Genomic DNA, 18,001 nt, shown 5'->3' on the forward strand with positions numbered 1-18,001 from the left:
AGTGCCGAGGCCTGCCCCTCCCGAGCGGAAAACCACCTGTGTGCGGCCAGCTCGGCGCGGGAGGGCCGCGGCCGGAAGGCGCGGGCCCTAATCCGGCCTCCCCTCCCTAAACCCCGGCGGAAAAGAGGCCGCGCTTTGTCCCGCCGATGCCTGAGAGGCGGAAGCGGGGGCAGCCGCCCGGCGGGGTGCGGCTTTGGGGAGCGTCCCTCGCTGCGCTTTGCGCCCACCGTGAACACCGCGAGGGCGCCTAAGGTCGCGGGGTCTCCCTTCGCCCGACGCCCCGCACCCACGGGCATGCCTGCTGACACCCCCGCTGCAATTTGCATTTTTAGTTACCCGCCTCTTCCCTGGTTTGGGAAATGTAGGCTAAAAAAAGGCGGCTGCGAGGCCCAGGTTGCCAATTTTGGAGCTCTGCTGCAGGCAGGCCGCCCCTGGAGGAGCGTGTTCGACGAAGGTGGGGATTGCCGAGCTCTTCTCCGCACCATTTTTGGGCAGCCCTTGGAACAAAACTCCTATATTTCACTGGATATCTTTTAGTTTCAGCCGTGGGAGGCCTGCGCTGGAGTTGACTCCCCCTATCCTCCCCGATCTGTCACAGAAGTTCCCACCCCGAGACGTTTCAGTCATTGGGACCTGGGGAGGACAGGGAGGGAAGAGGCAGGATGCCCTGCAGAGGAACTGAGAAGAGCAAACCTGTTGGAGATTCAGCGCAGCACCTCCAACAGAAGAGAGAAAGAGGGAAGTTGGGTTTCCACTTTGCCTGTTTTAATACGCAGCTACCTGAGTATGACTATAGATTCGAGAGGATACATCGAAACTGTAGTTTTTACCCATGCTTCTGAACTCTATTGCCAAGGGAATGCCGATCTTTCCTGGCGCATTGGCTAAGTGGCGTTCTGACCGCTCAGTCCTAGAAATGCTGAGAAAAGGGCTTCTGGAGTGGGACGGCCCTCGTTTGCATTATGTCCCCCGCTTCTTCCTAGGTATGCGCCCTTAGTTAAATCATTTAGTTGTTCTAAGTTGCAGTCTTCTTTATAATGCAGATAAAACTATCTGCTTCATAGGGTCCCTGTGACAACAAAATGGGTACGGTGAAATGTCCTAAAGTGGTGGTGGGGTGCTATTAGCTGTTGGAATTAATTTTTTATGCTTCTGAATTGAGGATCTGTGAAAAGGCCTCGGTTTGGGGGCACGGTTTGGGCATCCCACAGATGCCCCTTGAGGCTTGCTTGACAGCCCGCCTGCACTCGCTCATCTCCAGGAAAGCCCTCTGAGGTACTACCCTAACCGATTTAATCCGTTCCAATTCAGCTGTCAAGTAAAGGAGGTGTTATCGTAGACCAGGATCAAAATCCTTTAGCACGATTATCAGAATGGACCCAGCTACATTTCTGACTTCTCCCTGCTGGTTACCTTTGAAACACTGTGTTCTCCAGTCACAGCAAACTGATGTAACAATGCCTATTAGGCACTTACTACACGATGAGTGGTATCGTCTTGTTTCTGTGTTTACGTGCATAATTTCGGACAGTCTTCAGAAAAGACGTAAATTATCCCCATTTACAAAGATTAAGGAATTTGCCCAAGGTCACACAGTAGCAACGGAGAGTGTCAAGACGTGAGGCCAAACCCTTTACAGACTCTTAAGGATGCCCACATGCACGGATTATATATAGTGTTGTGGACACTATACTCACCTCCACGTGGTATTCCCTGCCCACATATGAAGAATCTCAAGGGAAGCATTTTGAATTTTGACCTCCAGGCTTTCTCCAGCCTCACGTTTTTTGTTGCATCCTCCCTACAGAGGTCAAAGATCAAAAGTTAGGCTACTTTCCCTGCTCCTTTTACACACCAGTGGTTTTCTTTGCACGCAACTCTTCATCAGTCAACCATTCACTAAATGTTGCGGCTTCTCTCTCCCTTAGAATATGCCGTAGATCCTAATCTTCAAGTGCCATCAAGTGCCATTGCTTATCTAGTGCATCAGCACAGCACATAAGCCTGGGTTCAAACCTCTGTCACTCACTGGTCGTCTGGGCCTCACTTCATTAATTCATTGACGCATTTATTCTAGATTCCAGGAAAGCAGCAGAGAATAAACAGACAAGAATAGCCTGCCTTACTGAAGTTTACATTCTAATGAGGACAGTCCAATAAAACAAATAATTATATATTAGAAAGTGAAAGCGCTATAGAGAAAAAGCAAGAAAAGGAATTCGGAAGTGTGTAACATTGGGAAATATATATTCCTCCCTCAAAGGACTGTGAGGTAGAGACAACTGAGATGACACACGAGAAGTGTAGGGCACAAAGTCCGTATTCAGAAGATGATTTTTAAAATATCACCACTTGGGGGAGGGGAGGGATAGCATTAGAAGATATACCTAATGTAAATGACGAGTTAATGGGTGCAGCATACCAACATGGCACATGTATACACATGTAACAAACCTGCACATTGTGCACATGTACCCTAGAACTTTAATAAAAATTAAAAAAATATATCGCCACTTCATTCCTGCATAAGGCATGCTGTTGGTGGTGATCTTGCCATTCCTGTGAGGCACTGAGGAAAAGGTCTCTTAGGAGATAAGGGCTCTAGTAGTTTGGAAGAATTATAGGCTTCCTTAATTCCGGAGGCCTCGGTGCCCTACAGAGGATATCATTCATATGAAGAGGGCTGTGTTTAAAGACTGGAGATAGCAGATCATCTGTGATCCATTCTCATGAGTGCAGAGAAGCACTTTCATAGATCCTCATTTCTCTCTGTGTGTGCGTGTGTGTGTGTGTGTGTGTATGTGTGCACTGAGCGCCTGTGCTTGTGCTTGAATTCCTCCTGGTGTTTCCCTCTGGAAAGTTCCTTAAAAATTGTTAGTTAAAAGACAATTTGTTAAAAAGCTGTGTCCTTTGGTTATAAAATTTTCTCAAAGCAATTCAAGAAACATTCCAATTTTGCAGGAATTTACCTGAGTTCAAGGACACTTGCGATTTATAAGATCCAAATGGGCTAGCATGACCTTTAATCTTCTTGGAATAATCTCTGTGAATACAATGACATTTATTAACACATCATGTGAAAACAGTTAAACAGATTTTCAGCAAACAAGAAGAGTTTGGGAAGTTCTGACTTAAAATGTAAATGCATTTAGGGGTCCCAGGTAGGCCCTCAAAGTGACAGTAGCTTTCAGTGCAGCCGAAACTTCAAAACTGAATTTAACCGTATTTGGGGTGCACGAAACTCACCCTAAAGTCTTCTGACGAGTGCTTTTAAAATATACCAAAAGGCCGGCGCGGTGGCTCACGCCTGTAATCCCAGCACTTTGGGAGGCTGAGGCGGGCGGATCACGAGGTCAGGAGATCCAGACCATCCTGGCTAACACAGTGAAACCCCGTCTCTACTAAAAATACAAAAAATTAGCCGGGCGTGGTGGCGGGCGCCTGTAGTCCCAGGTACTGGGGAAGCTGAGGCAGGAGAATGGCGTGAACCAGGGAGGCGGAGGTTGCAGTGAGCCGAGATCGTGCCACTGCACTCTAGCCTGGGCGACAGAGCGAGACTCCATCTCAAAAAAAAAAAAAAAGAAAGAAAGAAAGAAAAAAAAGAAAAGAAAAGATACCAAGAAGCTGTACCACAACAGTAGCAACTGAGGAACACAGGAGGCCTAAGGAACTGACAATAGGTAACATGACTCATAGGCAGTGATAGGCTGTGAGAAAGCCAAAGGGAATTTCAAATAGCCCCCAATTAAAATTTCATGAGGGCAGCCCCTGGGAATTGCAGATCCAGGTTTGCTATCAAACTGCTTCTCACGTGAAAGCTCCGTGCAGCTTGTCCCATGGTGAGGAGCTGCAAGGTCTTACTGAGCACGGGTTAATGATTTCCCCAAAAACGTGGGGGAAGGGGAAAGGCAGGCTAGGTTAGACCTCAAGGCAGAGGTAGCTGGACAGCAACACCAGAATCACTCACCCACAGGCATATCTAGTGGGAGAGTGGAGCTTCCCTGTGAACGAGATGGCACATTCGTGCATTGCCAGGATGATCCCACCTGAAGAAAAATATAAACTATTGTGAAATTCAGACTTTGGCCAATTTGGCTAAGCTTTTAAAAATTATGGTCTTCGTCAGCTTTCTTGCATTTCTGTTTCCAATCATCTGAGGAAAGACAAATTAATTTACATTCAGGCTCCCGTAGAGACTTTATCTAGAATTTTTTTAAAGCTAGACAGTCTCTAGCAAAGAAATTCATTTAAAGATAGCAATGTTAATTTTTTATTTCAGATGTTTTAATTCCATCCCTTCCACTGGGAAAATATTCATTGATTCTTCTTCCTTATCCTTTATTTTTACAAAGCAGGAAATGTAAAAAGTATATATAAATGTATATATAAGAAACTGTCACGATGTTGGCATTTCTGCAGTACATTTCTGAGTAAGCACATTTACCTTCTTTTGGAAAGGAGATGAGGGTACCTTGTTTCCCATTGTTCTGTTTCGAAAGCCCCAGCGATGATCCTTAGTGGGAAAGGATAGCTTACATTGCCAGCCAGGGAGGTGAGAGGCTATATGTATTCAGCTCTCCAGAACCTTCTCATGTCCTGTCATGAAGCACCACACATGTGGTGTCAGGGGCATTATCCATGTTGCATCTACATGTGGAATATTTGCCTTGAGCCTCCCTGTGTGGGCTATGTTTCCTCTGGTGACTTTTCTCTCCATCTTGTGTTCCGTTATTTACGCAGGTGTGAGTAGTACATATAGCTGTTGTGTAAGAGAACTCATTATTCTTCTAAGTGGGTACTATTTCCTGCCACCCTATTTTTGCTTCAGAAATCAGTGAAGTAACTGTGTGTGTCCACAGTACAAGAATGCTCTAGCTCACTTTTTCAAACTTAAGAACTTGCAGATCCCCCAAGAATATATTAATAGAATCCTAGGGAGCCCCAAACTCCAGTCTAAACAACACTGCTTAAGGCTGTTGGTGGGTTAATTATAAAAGTTACATCTGGACATATCATGAAATAACAACATAGTGGCTACAACTTAACTCTACACCAACCATTGTACAGGTTAAATTTAACCATTGTGATTACCTTGCAAAGCAAGTATACCATTATCACAACTTTATGGTGGGGAAGCCTGGGCTCAAATGTCAGGTAATTTATGCTGAATCCAAACTTGCTTCTCAGTCCCTTCAAAACTCCTTAGTACACACTGCTCCCAACCTGATGAGTGGCCCTAAATGAATTCAACCTGGTCTACCATGATAGCTTCTACATAATTTGTTAAATTTTATCTTGCTAGTCCAGACTAGGACTTGTGGAATCAGGCCAACCCGGATTCTAATCCTAGCTTACCTACTTTCTGGCCCTATGACTCTCAGGGAAACCATTTCATCTCCCCATGTCTCAGTTTCCTTATCTGTAAAATAGGAATACTCTATCACAGAGCTGTTGCAATCAGTGATTTATATTTGTAAAGGGGGTAGAAACAGTCCTAGAATGATAACTCATTGACTGCTACCTGTTTTTATTGTTACACACACACAATTTTTTTTTTTTTCTTTTTGAGACAGTCTCACTATGTCACCAGGCTGGAGTGCAGTGGCACGATCTCGGCTCACTACAACCTCCGCCTACCAGGTTCAAGCAATTCTTGTGCCTCAGCCTCTCAAGTAGCTCAGATTACAGGCGTGCACCACCATGTCCAGCTAATTTTTGTATTTTTAGTAGAAATGAGGTTTCACCATGTTGCCTAGGGTGGTCTTGAACTCCTGGCCTCAAGTGATCCACCAGCCTCCCAAAATGCTGGGATTACAGATGTAAGCTACCGCACCTGACCACAACTCTTAATAAATGTTTATTGACCTTGCTGAAAAGGGATCATATAACAGAAAAAAACACTACAGTGTTAATTTAGTTCTTAGGAAGAGAAAAACAATCCATACACATTTTTGAAAAAAAGTTGCAACGAACAGAATCAACTGCTTTACGGCCCCTGTTAGTTGCTGAGGTAAGCAACCCAGAAATTGAGGTTTCTCAATGGGCTGAGATACCTGGATAGTTTTGGGACAGTGAAAACACACTGCATACCAGGGGTTCCCCATCATTCTAGGACTCACCTGCTGAAGTAGCAGGTACTTTCCCTGTTCCATCAATGCTGGCTCATAGCTGATCCTGTGGACTGCATGTTGTGCAAGAGGGGAATTGGAAATCCACTAGCTTGAGCCACATAGCCGTCGTCTCTCGATCTGGGTTCAAGGCACCTAATGGAAACACACATTTATATTATGAGTCCTGCATGTAAGAAGTCCCATTCTCTGGGAACTTCCTTTCTCCCTCCGACTTCATGCCCAGCAGGAGCTTTTCAGAATACAGGGGAGGGGAAGAGGGAAGGGTCAGAGCTGCGCATGAGAGCCACTCTCCCATGACTGGAAGGAAACTTCCATTAATCGACAGATGAGAAAGGCTGTGCTAGAAGCCACATTGTAGAAGCATACCCAGCCTTGAGTAAACAGACACCTGCTTAGCACAGTTTCTATACTAATTTTTGCACATATAGGATTCCAAGATTAGTTTTATTAAACATTCGATAGGTATATCCTTTGGTATAAATCCATCAGGTTTTTCTGGACCTACCAGAAGTTTTAGGTTCCTTACCCAAACCTCAGAAGTAAACCCAGCCGAGTGTGGTGGCTGATGCCTGTAATCCCAGCACTTTGGGAGGCCAAGGCAGGCAGATCACGAGGTCAGGAGATCGAGACCATCCTGGCTAACAAGGTGAAACCCCGTCTCTACTACTTAAAAAAAAAAAAAAAAAAAAAGGCCAGGCATTGTGGTGGGCGCCTGTGGTCTCAGCTACTCAGGAGGCGGAGCTTGCAGTGAGCCGAGATCGCGCTGCTGCACTCTCAGCCTGGACTACAGAGCGAGACTCCCTCTCAAAAAAAAAAAAAAAAAAAAAAGTGTAAACTTTTGCTAGGTCATGCCCCTGCCTATCCAGTTTCCCAGGGAAAAAGCCTTACTGATGGGATTTCTCTGTTCTTTTGTTATATTTTCTGTATGGTAATTTACTTTTGTTTTTGGCTTAACACAAATTTATTATTTTTCAGTTCTGTAGGTCATAAGTCCCCAGTGGGTCTCCCTGGACTAAACCCAAGGTGTCAGCAGGGCTGCTTTTCATTTTGGAGGCTCTAGAGGAAAACTTGTTTCCCTGATTATTCAGGTTGTTGGCTGAATTTAGTCCTTAGGGGGGTAGGACTCTGGTCCCTGTTTGCTTGCTGTGTTCCCAACTTCTAGAGGCCACCTGCATTCCTTTGCCTGTGCCCCCCCTTCCTGTGTCTTCAAGGCTAACAATAGCAGGTCACATGGTTTTCATGGCTCAAATCTCTGCTGCCTCTTCCACCGCTGTATCTCTCTGACTTGCTCTTTGTCTTCCTCTTTTACGTTTAAGGACTCATGAGGTTACATTGGGCCCACCTAGGTAATCCAGGATAGTCTCCCCATCTCAACGTCTTTAAAGTATCTTTTGCCATGTAAGGTAACATATTCACAGGTTCCAGACATTAGGGCGTGGATATCTGGGAGGTCATGCTGCCTACATGTGGTTGTCTTGAAGAGACAGGTAATTTGTTGGAAAGGGGTATGGGGGACCTTTTTGGAGTGAGGGAAATGTTCTATATCTTGATTAGGGTGGTGGAGGGTATTCAACTGTTAAATCTTTCAAATTTTAGTTTAACATCTACATTATTGCATTTTCCAAGTTTTATATTTTGCTTGTAATGATTTATTTAGAAGCAACTTTGTGTGAGGCATTGTATTAAGCACTTACTGTAATCATCTCATGCATTGTTCCCTCCTAGTACTCTAGTGTTATTACATAATAAGTTTGCGTTAACCGATTTAAGTTTGATGATGCAGTATAGTGACTAGAGTCTTTCAGGTACATATTGTTCCACTTTATGGCTATTTTCCATTTCAATTTAAAGGCCAAAGGGATTTTCCCATTTACCAGTTTATTATAAAAGCTACTATAAAGGATACAGATAAAGAGATGTGTAGGGCAAGGCATGTGGGAAGGGGCTTCTGTTTCCATGCCCTTTCCAGGTGCACCACACTCCAGGAACCTCCGTGAACTCAGCTATCCCAATGCTCCAATAATTTAAGTAATTCAGTGTAACCAGCTGTAGGATTCCAATGCTTTAGGCAGAAATAATTAGCTGGCATTCTTTAATGTGAATCCACTTGATGACCTGAGGGTTTTAAAAATTTAGTATAAAGGATATTAAAAGCAAATTATTTTTTTTCTTTCTTTTTTTCTTTTTTTTCTTTTCTGGGGACAGAGTCTCACTCTTGTTGCCCAGGCTGGAGTGCAATGGCGCGATCTCAGCTCACCAAAACCTCCGCCTCCCGGGTTCAAGCCATTCTCCTGCCTCAGCCTCCTGAGTAGCTGGGATTACAGGCACCTGCCACCGTGCCTGGCTAATTTTGTATTTTTAGTAGAGACGGGGTTTCTCCATGTTGGTCAGGCTGGTCTCGGACTCCTGACCTCAGGTTATCCGCCCACCTTGGCCTCCCAAAGTGCTGGGATTACAGGCGTGAGCCACCGCGCCTGGCCTAAAAACAAATTATTTCTGTTCTTGAAATTGGTGCACTTACAATATGTGGTAGAGGAGGTGTGGCAGGACCCATGGACCTTGCATGACCAAGGTACAAGAGAGCAGACAGCTCAACTGTCTGTGTTATGGTGTGGCTTCCAGCACTGAGCCTAGGATCCTGCCCTCATGAGATGACGACCTGCAGGTTCACCTTTAGAACATTGCTGCCTTCAGTGTGGCCCTTTCATGCAATGTGCTGTTAATTAGAGTACTTATGGCAGAGAGAAGGACTTTTTTCCATTTTGTATGACTGTACCTACTGCTAAAGCATATTTTTTAATCTAGTTAAATTTGCTGTGAAATTTACATTTATAGTGAGAGTGAGATGGAGTGTGGTGTGGAATGTAACCTAAATCTGGAGCCTCTAACGACTAACCCCTGATTTTGATCAAAAGAATCTGACAACTACTCTACAGCCAAACTGACTTAAAAGAAAAGCTTTTTAAAGAAATATAGGTGCCCAAGTCCCATAACCAGTAATTCTGATTTAATTGATGTAAGGTGGATCTTGGCACTGGTATTTTCCAAAAGCTGCCCAGAGAATTCTGATATGTGGCCTGGACCAACAACTGGCTTAGAAGCATTCACGACAATCATCCCCCAACAGTCTCTTGACTAGGCAGAGGTTTCCAGTGAGCCCAAGAGCTTCCCACCCAGACCAGTAGGTCTAGAAATGAAATGTTTAGAAACACCTGGATACTTTAGAAAAGGAAGGTTCTACTTCCTTTCTCAGTCCATATCCTGGCCTCCACGACAGGGACTCTGATTCAGAAGACCTAGGGATGGGCTCAGGCAACTATATTGTAGTCCAGCAGCCAGAAGTGTCTTATACAGGTGGACCAAACTTTGAGAAGCTTCAGGTGACATCCCAGATAGTCAGATTCCTCACCCATCCACTCTGTTCAGCAATTGTAGAAATGTTCTTGAAGTAACTGGAAAGATGAGGCAAATAGTATTCTTTAGGCACAAGCATCAGAACTTCTTAGCAGGAAAATGCTGTGTCAGGCATAACTAATCTGCTTGCCCTTATAAATGCAACTCTTGAACGAGTATGCACTCTGAGTTATTTACTGGTGAAACCTGTCACAAAGCAGTTGGGAGATTACAAAGAACAGAAGAAGGTATCTTGGTAGCAGCATCATGTGTTTATTGAGCACCCATTGTGTGTCTAAAACTGAAATGACTGCTGGGGCTTATGAAAATGAGTGAGATTCAGGCCCTGCTGTCACACATACACACAAATAAGTCTAATTAGGGAGGTTAGACGTGCCCAGGTAGCTAGAATGTGATGTAATAAATGTGGTCATTGCAGTAGAAAGGAAGTGCTATGGGAACAAGAGGAGGAAATGGTTCATCTACCTTAGGGTGGGAGGTGGAAGGTAGAGGTGGGGTGCTGGGAAGTATCCCAGGGGAGGCAGCATCTGAGTTAGATTCCCCAGGGAGCAGATTTCTCACTGTCCCCCTTCCAGTGGGATAGGAGAAGACTGGCACTCTGGGCAAGACAGAAAGATGACCCGAGCTGAGGTTTGGAGGAATGGGCATGTGTGACCAGTGCAGTGCAGGTGAATGGTATGGAAGGCAAAGATTGGCAGAGAACCTGGGAAAGGTAGTGTAGTGCCAGATGGAAATGGGCTTTGGATGTCATGATAAGAAATTTTGATTTTTTCTTTAGGTGAAGTCATCATAGATATTTATACAGGGGTGTGACATGATTTCAGGATATAATTCTGTAACAAAGGGGGCGAGTAGACTGGAAGGGAGAGAGAAACTGGGGGCAGGAAAACCAATTAGGAAGCGATTGCAATTGTCCAGAAAAAGGATGCAGTGCCACCACAATCGTCCTCTTCCTAAAATAATGTATTCATCAACCTGCTTAGTTTTATTCCTCCTATTTCTGCAGCTAGAAAAATCACTTAGCCCTCCTGTGACTCAGAATTTCTCCCTATTAATAGAAGATGACAGAATACTTATCTTACCTCACACAGGGAGATACTGAGAGATGCTTGCAATCGTAGCCACGAAAGAGGGGAAAATGTTATTCCAAATGCCAGTGGCAGTAATTACTCTGGGGTAGTGAGGAGAGGGACATTGCCTTTCCCCCCTAACAGTTCATTATAAAAATTTCAAACCTACAGAAAAGTTGAAATTTGAGTAAGAGCATCAGAAATACTCTTTGGAGGGAAGCTTCTGCAGAAATTCCAAGTACTCACCACCCAGGAAGTGGCATTTCCAATACAAGGGCCCATAGCCTTCAGGATGAGAATGCCATTGCAGCCTATTTGGTTACAAACAGTGTTCTATAATATGAGATTTTGTAAAGAAAGGCCTATTTTCCCATTGTTTTCCATTACAAACAAAAGTGTAAGAAATGATGCTCTTATTATTCCTATTGCTGAAATGGGGCTGGAGAGGGCCATATTTGACAGAGTTATATAGTCATCTACATGATTTCAGGTTGTGTTTTGCCCTTTGGGGTTTGGAGTCTGCCCTTGTAGCAAGAGACACATTGTCATACCTTTTCCATCTGCTGCTGGGCCCCTTCCCATACTAGGTCTCCATTTCAGCACCCTGGACCACATCAGAATTCTTTGTTTTTGGAAAAGCATCATTGACATCTATCGCAGGGTGTGTGACAGACGTAAGCTGCTTTAAGTTTTGCCAAAATGACTGTGTCTTCTACTTTTAAAAAGAAATCTGTGCTCTCTATATTTGCTGAGTTGGTTTAAGATATTCTGAGGGATAAAAATATAAATCATGTAGAGACACTGCCCTCAAGAAGCTAACAGATAGGACTGTGATCTAATGAAGTTGTGAGGGTAGCATTCAGTGCTTTTTAGAACAGTATCAACTTTCAAGATTCAAAAGGTTGGTCGTGTTCAATGACTGATGGAGTCCTTCCAACTGGAATGGGGAGATTCGAACTTACAATGAGGAAACCTAAAGTACTTCATTTTATATATGAAAATCAAATGGTTATTGAGTGATATAATAAGGAGACATATCAGGAATACATAAGGAGAAGATAATATATGCTCCTTTCTAAAGTACATTTACGTAAGTAATGAATGATTAGCTCTTTCAAATGGAAATGTTTTCTCTAGTACAGTAAATTATTCTGATTCATTTGTTCACTCTTAGCATGCATTTCTTGGAAAACTTACTGGCAAAATTTGTCACACAGCAATTAGGAGATTACAAAGTACAGAAGAATAGCCTTTAAGTCCTTACACTAATTAGTTCTTATTTTAAGGACAGTTTAAATCTCACAACATCACAGCCTGTTTCGCATGCACTCTTTCATTTACTTGTTAGATTCCTTTACTGCAAAGAGCCCAAGGAAAACAACTAGAAACAAACCATGGCTATGCGGACAAGAAAGAGTCAGTTATAAAGGGAAATGAATGAAGATTTATTCATTTATTAATAAAGTAATGTGGGCAGCCATTTGATAATTCTAATTTCTGATTTAGTCTTTAAAGGTGATTTATTTGCATATATTTTTAAAAGTCTGTGCTGTTGCCAAGTGACTTGGAACTACACAGCATAGTTTACTCACAAATTAGATGAAAGCCTCTTTTAAAAAGTCTGCACATATTATACTGGTTTTTTTTCCTCTTAAAAAACAAACCATTGTTGATTTTTGGACAGGTGACATTTGTGCATGGAACAAAATATAAAAGGAAAGATATGGCATGGAGTAAGTCAGCCTCTCCTGGCCACCCACTTCCTCTCCCTGGCACCAACCACTTTTGACTAGCATTTTGTGTATCTTCTCAGCGGGAGTCTATGCATGTACAAGGATTTGCATTTATTATTGGTGTCATTGGTATGCAATTGTAGCAGACTCATTTTTGGTGACTACATAGTACTCCATTGTGTGGACATAGCATAATTTATTTAGTGAGCCATCATATCGATAGATATTGAGGTTGTTCATATTCTTTTTGCTACTGCAAGCAAAGACTGCAATGATCATGTTTTATACATTCATCCACCTTGTATGTGAATATATCTGTAGGGTAAATTCTTAAATATGGAATTGTTTGGTCAGAGTATATGAGTTTATAATTTTGATCTTTATTGCCCAAATGCCCCCTTCAGAGATTTTACTAATCTGTATTCCCACCAGTAATGTATTTCCCCATACTTGAGCTGACACAATGTGTTCTCAAACCTTTGCCACTCTAAGAGATGAATATTGGTATCTCATGGTAACTTCAATCTGCGCTTCTCTTAACAGTCAATTTGAGCATGTTTTTGTATGTTTAAAGGCTGTTTGAATTTCTTTTTCTGTGAACTGTCTATTCATATCCTTTACTCATTTTTTGAGTGGATTGTTGATCCTATTTTATTTTTATACCTTATTTTGCAACCATAATGTTAAATTCATTTTAGTCACTGAACTCAGATGCCATTTGTCAATCATTAGTCCAAATAAAAAAAGTGGAGCCACTTAATAATCCTAATGCACAGTTTGAAACATAATTCATTGATGCCTGACTTTTCTTTCTCAACTCAGTTTTAATTTGAAATTTTAATGGGAACTGTCCTCACTCCTTAGACCCAGTCAGGGTCAAAGAGTCCTGGGTTTTACTTGTTTTATTTTAACCCCAGGAGAGATGCTTGTCTTAAGCTCTGTTTTAGCAAAAGATTTTCTATACATAGTCTCTGATAAATAGCAGTGTTAATATACTCATCTAGCACCACATTCCCTGCCTTCTGCATGAGCAGAAGAGAGAGTGATACTATTAAATATTCAAAAGCCTTTATCCTTATGCCAGCCCCTCCATAGGAAGATGCTATCTTGCCTGGGCTGGGTATAGTGGCTCACACCTGTAATCCCAGTGCTTTGGGAGGCCAAGGTGGGAGGATCACTTGACACCCGGAGTTCAAAACCAGCCTGGGCAACATAGTGAGACCCCATCTCTACAAAAATAAAACTAAAAAAATTAGCAAGGTATTGCAGGCACCTGTATTCCTAGCTACTCAAGAGGCTGAAGTGGAAGGATCACTTGAGCCCAGGAGTTTGAGGTTACAGTGAGCTATTATCAGGTCACTGCACTCTAGCCTGGGAGACGAGTGAAACCCTGTCTTTTTTTTTTTTTTTTTTTTTTTTCCTTTTTGAGACAGGGTCTCACTCTGTCACCCAAGTTGGAGGGCAGTGGCGAGATCTTGGATCACTGCAGCCTCTGCCTCCTGGGTTCAAGCAATTCTCCCACCTCAACCTCCCGAGTAGCTGGGGCTGCAGGCATGCACCAAGCACGCCTGGCTAATTTTTGTATTTTGTATTTGTTATTTTTATTGAGACAGGGTTTCACCATGTTGGCCAGGCTGGTCTCAAAATCCTGACCTCAAGTGATCCACCTGCCTCAGCCTACCAAAGTGCTGGGATTACAGACATGAGCCACCATACCCAGCCAACCCTGTCTCTTAAAAAAGAAGAAGGAGGAGGAGAAGGAAGAAGAAGAGAAGGAAGAGGCATAGGGGGAGGGGGAGGAGGGGGAGGAAGAGGAATTATCTTATTATCTTGCCCATTAAATAAAGAAGTGGAAAAGTTCCTTGCTTCTTTCTTTCTCAGAATGGGGATAGTTTAAAGTGTCTGTTTGCAATCCCCAAATATCATATTGCTTTTGGCAGCTGATATTCTTTAGCGGCTGATTAAATGATACATATTTTACACAAAACAGAATATCCTGAATCAAAGGGATTTTGAATATTTATTTGAACTGGCTTTATCTCAGGTATATATCTGGAATTCACTGAAAATAAAATGGGTGATAAGGACTCAAAGATGACAGAGGATAGCAACAACAATAACAAGATGGAGATCCGGAAGGAGGTTTGCAAATACCTGTAGGTTTGATGTATATAGGAAAAGCTACCATTTCAAACTGGGCAGAAGCAACCAATCCAGAAAAATAACTTCTAGCATCCAGTCGTATTGTGGTGAGCTTAAACTCACAAGAAAGGTGAGGTTTAGAGAACATATTCTCAACCCATACATGCTTCATTGGAGCAACTCTTGTTAATCTTAAGGGGAATTATGGAACTCCATTCTTCCTTCTTATTTTGAAGAAAATAGACTCTAGGCCAAATTTATAGGCCAAATTGAAGATATAACGAGATTTTTTTTTTTAATTCATTGTCTTTGCCAAATTCTCTAGAACATAAACCTGAGGCAAAGATTACTTGCTAAGTCTATGTTGGGTGGTGCAATTTCAGGGCTATAAAAGGGAGGGAGAAAAAAGGTGAGGCAGGAAAGGAAGGAATGCAAATACTAGATGGTGTGTTAAGGAACTCGACATAACTTCGCAAAGTACAAAGCCGGTTGCTGGGTCCTGCACATCACCTTGAAACAATCCATCAGGTGGGGAGGGTGGTGGGAGGAGCAATGCGGGGAGAAAGAGGAATTTATCTTCTTGACCTCTAGTCCCTTGATTGAAAATTTAACTCAGTGACTTAAGGGAGCTGTTGGGTAAGCCAGATTCCACATCTCACTAAACTGCCTGGAAGAGATGGGAGGAGAGCAGCCATAAGGTATGAGGTACAGAGTCCCATCAGGTGAGACCCATGTCTGTAGCCACTGAGGTTCCTGTTGCAACAGGTGAGATGTGAGCTTCCCAAAGCCCTAGCTTCTTCTGCAGGAGGCTGAGAGAGCAGGCGCCCGGATGTCCATTCAGGAAGAGGCTAAGGCTTGGGGGTCAGGTGAGGAATCTTGAGAGACATAAAAATTGTTCTAGTATAGTCATGACTTAAAATTATAAAGAATAATTTTCAAGTCTTAGGAAATCCATGAATTAGTGTTTTGTGGAGATTAATATGAATGACTTTCAGTAAAAGAGTCACTGAATCATAATAGGTATGGAGGTGGAAATTCTATTATTAACAAGATTTATGATTGCTGAAATATTTTCATGATTACTCAGATCAATTTCTGGACTGATCTTACTCATGCTTAATCAGATGATGTTTATTATTAAAGTTGATTTTTAATGAGTGTTCATTAATAAAAAATGCTCTTAACCACAAGACTTTGTTTCCAAGTGATGTATATAATAATATGTGCTAAAACACAAATCTCAACTTCTAGTTGCATATTTTACCAAAACACCTATTGCACTAAGGAAAATATGACAAATTCTAATCTTTCTGCACATTAATGTGCTGTGGTATAGTCTAAGGGAGGGGGCGCAGATGGTGATGGGAGTGGGAACAAAAAATCAATGAAAGAGACTCTTGATAAAACAAGCGTCATACATCTAAAAATAAAATAATAACAAATGGTTATCCTAGCATATACATCCAGATGACATTTGGAAATTTGCATAGAAGTAACAGAAGGGCTAAATGAAGCTTTCTGAAAAAGTCATAGTCTTTCAAACTTTATATACTCTTGGATTCTAGAAACTTCAGTTATTTAAGTGAAATGACCAGAATTAGTGTCATCTCCATACATTGAGCAAGAAGTTAACTTTGAGGAACTACACATGAGCACTTGTCCCTGAGGTTGTAGTATCTTTATGTCCTTTCCACACCCTCGCCACAAAAAGCCCCAGCAAGAACAATCAGTGTTTTCTTGCTTAACCTGTATTTTTATCTGAATGTATGTTCTCTCTCCCCTCTCTTCCCTCTAGGCATTTGCTAGGCCCTTAGGAGGTCAGGCAACTTGCACTGTGGCACATGAAGAATATTCACATACTTCATATCCTGCAGGAGAAAGGAGACAGCACAAGAAATTCTGTTGTCACTAATTGAAATAGTTAATCACTTTATCTTTAGAAGGTCTAATGCCAAAACTTCAAGGAGAGAATAAATAGTCCAGTCTGGGTTTCAGCCTAGAGTTTGGATGTCTAAGATGACTCTGAGCGGATGTGGATTTACGTGTTAGCACCTGAAAGTGGGCACAGCCCCCACCTTGGAATGAATGTACACTTCCAGAGGACTCGTTTCCACAGGGTGGTGGAAGGAACAACAGAGACAGCTATGTGCCCACACGCTCAGCCATCTGCCATTCCAACCACACGTCTCTCCCCCCGTTTCCTGCAAATGATTCATCTATTCTTTTTCTCTGTCTTCAAAGATAACTTTGTAGGCATTTTTTTATATATATATTTTAAGTTCTAGGGTACATGTGCACAACGTGCAGGTTTGTTACATATGTATACATGTGCCATGTTGGTGTGCTGCACCCATTAACTCATCATTTACATTAGGTATATCTCCTAATGCTATCCCTCCCCCCTCCCCCCACCCCAAGACAGGCCCCGGTGTGTGATGTGCCCCTTCCTATGTCCAAGTGTTCTCATTGATCAATTCCCACCTATGAGTGAGAACATGCGGTGTTTGGTTTTCTGTTCTTGCAATAGTTTGCTGAGAATAATGGTTTCCAGCTTCATCCATGTCCCTACAAAGGACACGAACTCATCCTTTTTTATGGCTGCATAGTGTTCCATGGTGTATATGTGCCACATTTTCTTAATCCAGTCTTTCATTGATGGACATTTGGGTTGGTTCCAAGTCTTTGCTATCGTGAATAGTGCCACAATAAACATACGTGTGCATGTGTCTTTATAGCAGCATGATTTTGTAATCCTTTGGGTATATACCCAGCAATGCATTTAAGGAGGGGAAAGTCATTAAGAAAAGTGGAATCTGGAGTTATTAGGATGAGACAGAGCAGATTAAACAGTCTGGAATTTCACAAAGCAAACAACACAGGGTGCGGCCTCTGGGCCCGTCTCTCTCCTGCTGGTGCATCATTTCACAGTTATCATCCTTCGTGGACAGGTCAACAGAAATGGCTACAGGTAAACATGAGCATATGAGTTGCTAAAGAGAAAGAAAGAGAGAGAACAGCAGAAATCAGGAGGATTCTGGATTTTCCAACTGGAGCCTCTCTGCATCTTACCCACATCATAGATAGTGTCTGTTGCTAAGTGATGCCAAAGGTTTTACACCAATGAATGGGATCTTTGTGACTTTTTCCAATAAACAGGCCAAAAAGCTGCCACTAAAACCATGCTTTTAAAGGGGATCCTGAACAATAGCCAGTGAAGGTGATTATGGCCATGTCCCCGTGTCCATGAGGAGGTGCTTGGTGGGTATTTGTTGAATTGCATCAAACTGGAGTCGGATGGAACTCAGTTCAAATCCTGACTCTGCTTCCAGCTTCTGGGACATAGGCAAGTTGCTAAACCTCTGGGGTTAGGGGATAAAGACACTACCTCACAGGATGGAGTGAGGACTAGAGGATAATATACGTAAAGTGCTTCATGTGGTCTTTGGAAAGAGGTAGATAGGCAAATATCAGGTGATTACAAAAATACTCCCTATAATTTCACTTCAGTTTG

The 18,001-nt window shown here is 42.6% G+C and overlaps 2 protein-coding genes and 1 long non-coding RNA gene across 4 annotated transcripts in view; 1 reads left to right on the top strand and 2 right to left on the bottom strand.

Moving 5' to 3' along the window:
- LOC116268906 overlaps nt 1-18,001 on the top strand; it is a 49,900-nt gene that overhangs the window by 1,453 nt on the left and 30,446 nt on the right. Inside the window, exon 2 of one of the 2 annotated variants that reach the window (XM_031650652.1) lies at nt 16,286-16,800. The exons of the other annotated variant lie outside the window; for it this stretch is intronic. Within the exon in view, the coding sequence (XP_031506512.1) occupies nt 16,286-16,402 (117 nt within the window). The 3' untranslated portion in view covers nt 16,403-16,800. Of the gene's footprint in view, nt 1-16,285; nt 16,801-18,001 lie in introns of those variants that run through there. 2 annotated transcript variants of the gene reach the window in all.
- On the bottom strand, nt 268-6,797 carry LOC103875939. The gene is made up of 4 exons (XR_634964.4): nt 6,120-6,797; nt 3,968-4,046; nt 2,970-3,043; nt 268-1,801 (listed from the first exon to the last, which is right to left on the bottom strand). It is a non-coding gene; the product is annotated as an uncharacterized LOC103875939 (long non-coding RNA).
- The window catches only part of POC1B (POC1 centriolar protein B), a 160,421-nt gene continuing 156,577 nt past the window's right edge, over nt 14,158-18,001 (bottom strand). The window contains exon 13 of the mRNA XM_009181402.4: nt 14,158-16,358. The gene's annotated coding sequence lies outside the window, so the exon portion shown is untranslated. The remainder of the gene's footprint in view (nt 16,359-18,001) is intronic.

This window comes from Papio anubis, chromosome 9 (genome assembly GCF_008728515.1).
Source record: "Papio anubis isolate 15944 chromosome 9, Panubis1.0, whole genome shotgun sequence".
Taxonomy (NCBI): Eukaryota; Metazoa; Chordata; class Mammalia; order Primates; family Cercopithecidae; genus Papio; species Papio anubis.